Source organism: Alligator sinensis, unplaced genomic scaffold (assembly GCF_000455745.1).
Source record: "Alligator sinensis unplaced genomic scaffold, ASM45574v1 scaffold496_1, whole genome shotgun sequence".
Taxonomy (NCBI): domain Eukaryota; kingdom Metazoa; phylum Chordata; order Crocodylia; family Alligatoridae; genus Alligator; species Alligator sinensis.
Genome location: NW_005842246.1, coordinates 159,376 through 168,202, shown reverse-complemented (window position 1 = coordinate 168,202; position 8,827 = coordinate 159,376). Strand labels below are relative to the sequence as shown.

At 52.3% G+C, this 8,827-nt stretch overlaps 1 protein-coding gene across 1 annotated transcript in view; it reads right to left on the bottom strand.

Annotated features, from left to right (window-relative positions):
- The window catches only part of LOC102387024 (zinc finger protein 420-like), a 143,234-nt gene that overhangs the window by 129,645 nt on the left and 4,762 nt on the right, over positions 1-8,827 (bottom strand). Inside the window, 3 exon segments of the mRNA XM_025208705.1 lie at positions 3,333-4,444; positions 4,492-4,676; positions 7,329-7,445. Of these exon segments, the coding sequence (XP_025064490.1) occupies positions 3,333-4,444; positions 4,492-4,676; positions 7,329-7,445 (1,414 nt within the window).

Below are 8,827 nucleotides of genomic sequence, written 5' to 3'. Positions count from 1 at the left end.
CTCCCCCCCCCCCCCTGCGTAGGGGCCCTCCTGCCTCTCTGGCTACTGGCAGGGAACTGCCTCTGGCCTCAACTCCTGGGCTTTATAAGGGCCAGGCCCTGCCCCCTCTGGTCAGCTGACCTTCCCTGGTTGCCCTGGCAACCCACATCTGTGCTCCTTAGTCACTGCTAGGGCTCCTTCCCTAGCAGTTTTCCCTTCTTCAGGCACAGGGCACCTGAGTGCTCTGTGACACCACCCCTTGTAGGCAACTGGCACACCCATGGACTGGGTGCAATAGGAGATACCTGGAGCCCCCACTAGCTGGTGTTATATTGGACATGGGGATGCTCTGGCTTTCCCCAACAGCCCATTGAGCTGCAGCTGCTTCTGGGTTGTGGTGCATTGGGGGCTGGGGATACAGGGATCTCTGGCCCTATACCAATGTGGGGGTCATGCCAGCAGTGCTGGAAGAAGACTGAGGTGCAGAGGGGTCTTGACAGAGCCCATGGGCCATAGAGGAACTAGCCTGCCTGGCTCTTCATCCCCATCTATCACTCAGGAAGTTCACCCATCACTCAAAGATAAAGATACAATAACAAACTTAATTCACAATAGCAATTTAAAATCACTGCATTAAAACATAAAATAAAATGACTGCTATACTCATACCAAAAATTACTGATTTATACTAAAGCTTAATTAAATGAAATATTATTAAAACAAATACAAATTAATTTAAAAACAAATAAACCAATGCTGGTTCAACAATAGAGAAGGGTATACCGGTACTGGGGCTGGTTTTGTTCAATATCTTCATCGACCTGGAAGATGGCATACAGTACACCCTCAGCAAGTATGCAGATGACACCAAGCTGGGCGGGGGGAGTAGTAGATATACTGGAGGGTAGGGCTAGGATTCAAAGTGACCCAGACACATTGGAGGATTGGGCCAAAAGGAATCTCATGAGGTTCAACGGGGACGAGTGCAAAGTCCTGCACTTAAGACAGAACAATCCCATACACCATTACAGGCTGGGGGCTGACTGGCTGGGCAGCAACTCTGCAGGAAAGGACCTGGGGGTTACAGTGGACAAACTCAATGAGCCAGCAGCTTGCCAATGTTGCTGAGAAGGCTAACAGTATCCTGGGCTGCACTGGTAGGAGCACTGCCAGTAGATCAAGGGAAGTGATTCAGCACTGGTGGGGCCACATCTGGAGTCCTGTGTTCAGCTTTGGGCCACCCACTAAAGAAAGGATGTGGACAAATTGGAGAGTCCACCAGAGGGCAACAGAAATGTTGATGGGACTGGGGGGGCATGACTTAGGAGGACAGACTTAAGGAACTGGGCTTATTTAGTCTAGAGAAGAGACAGAGGGGACTTAATAGCAGCCTTCAACTACCTGAAGGCAGGGTTCAAAAGAGTATGGAGCTGGCCTGTTCTCAGTGGTGGTAGATGACAGAACAAGAAACAAGGGTCTCAATTTGCAGGAAGGGAAGTTTAGGTTAAATATTAGGAAGAATTTTCTCAATACAAGGGTATAAAAACACTAGAACATGTTACCCAGAGGGTTGTGGAATCTCTGCCCTTGGCTGGGATGATCTAGCTGGGGATGGTCCTACTTTGAGCAGTGGCTGGACTAAATGTGACCTCCTAAAGCCCCTTCTGTGAAAAAAATCTGCCCCAGCCTCCTGCCTTAAGGATTTTTTTTCTTTCCTTTCCCTTTTCTTTGTTATCTCACGAGTCTGTCAACCTGGTTGCCCTGGGTTACTCTGTACATGACCTAACTCAGGTATGAGGATGTGGAATTAACCTCCCTATTGTTTGAAGCTCTGATCTCATGACACGGGGGCAGGGGCTTAAGCCCTTATCACAGTTACCTAATGGAGTGACATTTCTCAAATTGATTGGCCAGACTCAAATAACACCTATTCCTGACTGGGTCCAGGTGAGATCAGGATGGCTATTTAAGAGGGTCTCTCCAGGAAGGAGGTCAGACATTTTTAAAACACACACAGAGAAATGTGAACCTCCGTACCTCTTTCATGCTCAGGATGCAAAAGTAAGTAACTTACCAGAAACCTAACTAGCTCAGTTTAATGTACTCTAGTCACGTTCAAAAGGCCGACAAGCTACCTAGATTTACTTAACATAGGTTTTCCTTCTATATTTTGCTGTTGGTATTCCTTCCCCCCCATCCCTCTTGATTCAATAAATCTGTTTTAACACGTCTCACTGGGTGTGTTTAAGAGGGAAGGGACACGCTAAGGTAGGCTCAGCTTTTTACTTTCCCTCGGCACAGGAGGCTGCAGGTAAGTGCTTCAGGCCTATATTAGCACCCCAAAATCCTGAAGTCTACAGGGCCTGTGTATTCTGGGCGGCACAGGGCCCAGACAAAGACTTGAGTCCAGGTGGTGGCGGTGGTACCCCAGGCTTGGAGGTGTGCTCCAGGAAGGGGGTTGGTTGGGCTTAGGCATCCCAGGGGAGACACTCGGAGCTTGTTTTTTTGCCGGGCACAGCAAGGCAGGCGGCTCAGCGCAAGAGCATCTCCTACTGGCCCACCACACCTTCCACCCCTAATTTTCTATGGTTCTATGATGTAGAGCAAGGGGGGCAGCCGGCACCTCATGATGCAGCATTCTGATAAGGTGCTGAGAAGCAAAACCCGCCAAGCTGGGCTTATTGGGCGGCAGTAGCAGTTTCTTGATGGGAATCTGCAGGCCTGGGAGAGGGGTGATGTGGTGAGAAGGAAATGCAAAGTCAGGTTGCTTGGAAGCAAGGAATGCTTCCCCAGCCATAAATGTCCTCCTTCCTACAACTTAAGAACATAACATACCAAACCCTGGGACCAGGAGGGAGGACAAAGCTGGAAAGCAACCAAAGAAAGTCCCTGGGGGTCATTTAGAGCCAGTTGTCTTGGGGTAGGCACCCTATTGTGAAGGCACTTCTTTTCCCCCAGGGAGCACTGACTGCTGTAAGAGAATGACGGGGATGGCACAGATTCCAAGGCTGACACAAAGATCATCTCCTCAAAGGTTCCCTAAGCATCTGGGCTGGCCTCTGCATGAGGTGTTGCCCTTTAACCCCTCCCCCATAGCAAAGTCTGGGGGCCAGCCTCTGTGTCCTTTGGGTTTTGCAATGCCCTAGAAGGGATGAACAATGGGTGAATTCTTGCTGCAGTCCATCAGCATGAGGCTGGTTGCCTGGATGCAGACACTGGTAGGTGCTGAGCAGGTATACGCCCCCAAGCCCTTTCTGCATTGCTGGCAGAATTATGGATGGTCCTGGATATGGATGCATTTTTGCTAGGTCAGTTTGGAGGAGTGGGGGAAGCACTTTCCACACTAGAAGCACTGATGTGGCTTATCCCCCATGTGGACAAACTGGTGCAAAGCCAGGGAGGAGTAGTAAGTGAAGCACTTCCCACACTCCTAGCAGTGATGTGCTTTCTCCCCTCTGTGGATAAGTTGGTGCCGGACCAGCCTAGAGGAGCGACTGAAGCTCTTAAGACACTCCAAGCACTGATGTGGCTTCTCTCCTGTGTGGATATGCTTGTGCTGAGCCAGGGTGGACGGGTCAGTGAAGCTCTTCCCACACTCCAAGCATCCATGTGGCTTCTCCCCCTTATGAATGAGCTGGTGCTGGGCCAGTCTGGAGGACTGGGTGAAGCTCTTCCCACACTCTGAGCATTGATGTGGCTTCTTCCCTGTGTGGATGAGCTGGTGCCGGACCAGGTCGGATGAGTACGTGAAGCTCTTCCAACACTCTGAGCATTGATGTGGTTTCTCACCTGTATGGATACACTGGTGCTCAGCCAGGCTGAAGGAGTGAGTGAAGCTCCTCCCGCACTCCAAGCACTGATACTGCTTCTCTCCTGTGTGGATATGCTGGTGCTCAGCCAGGCTGGAGGAGCGAGCAAAGCTCTTCCCACACTCTGAGCATTGATGTGGCTTCTCCCCGTTGTGGAAATGCTGGTGCTGAGCCAGCCCAGAGGAGCGAGCGAAGCTCTTCCCACACTTGCAGCACTGATGTGGCTTCTTCCCAGAGTGGATGAGCTGGTGCTGGGTCAGGTGGAAGGAATAAGTGAAGCTGTTTCCACATTCTGAGCACTGATATGGCTTCTCCCCTGTGTGGATACGCTGGTGCCGAGCCAGCTTGGAGGAGTGAGTGAAGCTCTTCCCACACTCCAAGCACTGATGTGGCTTCTCCCCCATGTGGATAAGCTGGTGCTGGGCCAGTTTGGAGGACTGGGTGAAGCTCTTCCCACACTCCGAGCACTTATGCAGCTTCTCCCCAGCTCTGCCCCTGTACTTAGCAGTGAGATCCCACTCCCCTCTGAGTCCCTTCCCAATGCCTTGGCTGGGATGCAGCGCATCTTTCCACTGGCTCTTGAGGTCTCTTGGCTCCACAAAATCTTTCTTAGGTCTCTCAGCTCCACAGATTCTTCCCTGCAGCCAGGGCTCTTTCTGGGTTCTGCCCCTTCTCCACTGTCATGCCCAATTGGAGATGATACCTGCTTCACTGCTATGTTCTCCTTCAGCTTTTGGGGCCTCCCCTGACTCATGTGCCATTGCTGCTCCTCAGATCTCAGGAAGTCCATTTCATGCAAACTTCCTGTGGAAGTCCATAGCGGCTCCAGGTCTGCAGGCCCTTTTGTAGGAGCCTGCTCCTCAGTCCTGCTCAGCAGCCAGGCATCTCCTGCACGAGGAAGAGAAACTCCAGATTAGTTCCTACTCTGATGGCAAAGGGCAAACACTGCTATTCCTTCTGCTGCAATGGGCCTCAGAGCACAACTGGACCTTGGCACTTTTGTTCCCTCAAGAAAACAAGGTCTTTCTGCCAAAACACCAAGTGCTGGAGCTGAGGGAGGGGCAGGTCCCTGTGCTGGGCTAATGTTTCCCACTTGGCAGCATTCAGAGCAGGACTCTCAAGAGTTTCTGGCCCAGCTGTCAGCCCCATCACCTCAGGCCCTGCTAGGAGAAGCACATGTGGGACATGTGCATTAAGACAGTACCTGTATGGCTTCATGCTCTAATGAGCTAAGTAGAAGGGAAGGACTTAGAGCTGCGGCCCTCTCTTCTTTAAGAAGCAGAGCTATGCTTCCTGCCTCTTTCTAGGGCTAGGTCTGGTGCAGGGAACGAGCTCATAGAGCTTTTCTTTGCTGACAGGTGCCAGGTGGGCTCCATGACATAGGAGTCTGCACCAGGTCTAAGGCCTTGGTATGAACCTGAACCTGGACTCTGTGCTGAGTCTCAGGCTCTGTGACACTCAGGGCTGCAGAGACTAAACAGGAAGGGAGTAATTCTGGTGAAAACCATGGGGTATTCACTTCCTCACACAATTTGTAAGTTTCTGAATCCCACTCGTGCCATGGAGCCATTTAATGCAGCCTGAGACCTTGATGAACAGGGATCTGGGTTTTTCATTTCCCATGGGGAGATGGAGAAAACTACAGACTTCCCATTTTTAATCAGAGAAGCCCACAGATTTCCTGCTTTTGCAAAGAGCTCTGCAGGGTGGCAGAATTCCAGCCTACAAGAGCTGATTGCAGGAAGGGCGGGAAACCCCAACCCTGCCCAAAGTGGGAGGGGGAGGCAGATGGAGAGGGGGAAGGGCAGGGTCTGAGGCTCAGTCAGTCCCAAGGCTTACCTCAGGCTCACTTTCCTTCTGGAGTCTCTAAGGGTAGGTAAGTGGGGCTTGCAGGGAGCTGGGGGGTTGCGAAGCAGGGCTGGTGGGGAAGCTGGCTGGGGGCTGAGCTGGGTGGGTAGGAAACTGGCTGGGGGGATCTGGTGGGGACTCATGGAGTGGGGAGGTATTGGGGGAAGATGTGGAGTGGCCGCCCAGCCAATGGCACATGGAGCTGCTGAGCCTGGTCAGGCCGATAGTGATGCTTGCAGTCCACATGCATCTGGCTGGGTGCTCCATGTCTTTCACTCAGGGGGCACGGGAGGACCCACGCCCTCAGATTAACCTAACCAGAAGAAGAAGAGCCACAGCTTCGCCCTGGTCCTACAGTAATGGCAGAGCTTCCGCATACCGTGCTGACTTCCATGGAGGATTACAAAACCCATCATGCCCTGGGACAGCATGTTAGAAGGGAATGGCTGCCTTGGACTGGGGAATGAATTCTTACATTGCTGAGTGAAGATGGAAACTTAAGATCACAGTATTCGAGGAAGACCAGATCTGAGTAAAAAAAAAATCGAGATACCTAACCTGATTGTTAGGCCTGTGTGAAGCGGCTAGTATTTGCTTTGGATTCGGCTGATTCGGGGGACAGTGATTTGATTCAGTGATTCGAATCACTATCCTTATTCAATTTGGCTGAATCTGATTCGGAGATTTGGCAGTAGTCGAATCTCCGAATCAGCCAGGTCAGGCCCATCCCCAACCCCTCTCCAAGCCTGGCAATGGCAGCCCTGCCTGCCCCAGCTCCCAGCACTTGGGGGAAAAAAAGCCCCAGCTCAGCAGGTGCTGCTGGGCAAGGGGGGCAATCCCCACTGCCACCAACCCCGCCATGGGTGCCCTGCATGGGCCAGCTCCAGCCCTTAAAGGTAAAAAAAAACCTGAAGAAACCCCAGGACTCACCGCTTCTGCTGGCGGAGGGTAATCTCTGCTACCCCCTGCTACGTGGGGGGCACTGCATGAGCCCCCGAAGCCCTGAGGCTACACCAGGAGCAGTGAGTCCTGGGACTTTTCTTGGCATTTCTTCTTTTCTTAAAGGGCCAGAGCCCCAAGCGTGGGGCAGTGGGGAATCGCTCCCCTGCCTGGCAGCACCCGGTGATCACTGGGGCTTTTTTTTAAAGTACCGGGAGCTGGGGTAGGTGGGCACAGCCGTGGCGGGGGGGGCTGGGGGAGCAGGCAGGGATTGGGGGGTTTGGCAGGGGTCCCTCCTGCCCCTAGGACATACCAGCTCGGAGTGGCTGCAGCTCCCTGCTGCAGCCACCGGGGACTGTCCGAATCATCAAAGCTCTCTGAATTTTTGCCAAAGATTTGGAGAGCTCTGAATCGATTCAATTCGATTCGATTCAGAGATCTGGCCACTGAATTGGGCCAAATCTCATCCGAATTGAATCACCACCTGAAGCTTCGCACAGCCCTACTGATTGTATCCTAATGTCTGTCATTAGAGGGGGAAAAAGGGAACAGTTGCTTGCCTGCACATCACTGAATTTCATGGAGTGGGAACAACACCTGCCTGGACACTTTACAGCATAATGTACTGTATTTGAGGTCAGTACTCTGCAATGGCAGCACAGGGCAGGGCTGCAGTTTCCTAGTCCCCCTTGCACTCTTGGCATGGAGCATTTCTGAGAGGGGAGCCAGGTGGAAGGTACAGCCAAAACTCACCTGGCAACAGATCCTCCAACTTTGAGAGTTCCCCACAGTCCTCATCATCACAGACCCAGAGTTCCACCTGTCCTTGCTGGATGCTGCATATTAAGTCAGGTGTGGGACCTCGATATCCTGTTTGGAACAGGAGGCCAATTTTATAACAACTGTAGTTGCAACTTAAACAATCATCCCATTCTATGGGAGGATCATCCCAGAAGGGGATGGAGTCCACACATTGGCAAATAGTGCAGGGTTTAAACCAAAATTCCTGGGACTCATGGATATGGACAAAAGAAGGCAGAAGGACAGACATTTCACAGCATGTGAAAGGCCATGTTGTAGAAATGATCCATATGGTCTTTGCTGAGCTAGAGAACGCATTTGAACATTTCCCTAAAGAAATCCTCTGGGGGAAATGGAGGGAAAAGAAAGCATCAGAAAAGCAAACTGACCTCAACCCTGTGCACAAGCCCTTGTATCCTCTGGAAAGGAAAATTGGTTTTCGCTAGGACCTGCACCTAACCCACTTCTTTTGATCTCAGTGATGGGCGTCTGATCTGCAGATGGATTTTATGAGGAGGAGAAGAAAACTTTTGAGAATGGCAGGGAGAGCGCGAGAGCACACTTCTAATGGTAAATACAGCAAAGCCAGAGTCTCTGGTCTATGAAGATGAAGGGACGAATGTGGACAGATGCCTCCAGTGCCCCCTTGATAAAAGTACCTGAGTTATATCACGTGTACGTATGCCACTAGAGGAAGAGTTGAGGAAATGCATCATCCACATGTAGCAGCAGAGGCAGGTAAGACTTCTCTTAACTTGTGCTGGGTCATAACCAGGGATCCTGGTTTTCTCCGATTAAAAATTGCAAATTCTCTGATTAAAAACCCAAAATCCATCATGAAAATTAAAGGCCTCCCACAGAGCTGCTGGTGCCCCACACTCCCCCCCAACAGCCCTCCGGATGCCCCTCACAACAGCCCCCAGACCTGCAGACACGCAGGCACAGACATGCAGACAGAGGCACACACAGACACTGACACCCACCCCAGCAGGTAAGTGTGTGTGGGGGGAAGGGGCAGGGCAGGGCAGGGGAAGGGAAGATGCTGGGGGGTAGATCAAGAAGGTGCCTCTGTGCCTGCTCCCAGGAGCACGGCCAGGGGGTGAAGGTAGGAGTGTCTCTCTGCGGGCCGCACACGTGCCGGCCAGCCTGACAGGGGGTTCACACATGGATGCTGCCACTGCAACTCTGCCACTGCACCCTGTGCTACCATCCCACGGCCACCCGCATGGCTTTGTGGGCAAGTGGTGCGGGGCGCAGCAGCACGGTGGCAGCCACCATGTGTGGGCCACATATGTGCCACCTGACTGGGGGGTGGATGGGGGGACTTGCATGCAGTGGCCACCACTGCTTATGCCCCACAATCGGCTGCACAGCTCTGCGGTGGTGTGGGGTGGTGGTGGCTGTGTGCTGGCTGGGGGGTGGGCTTTGCGGGCAAGCGCTGCCACTGCAGA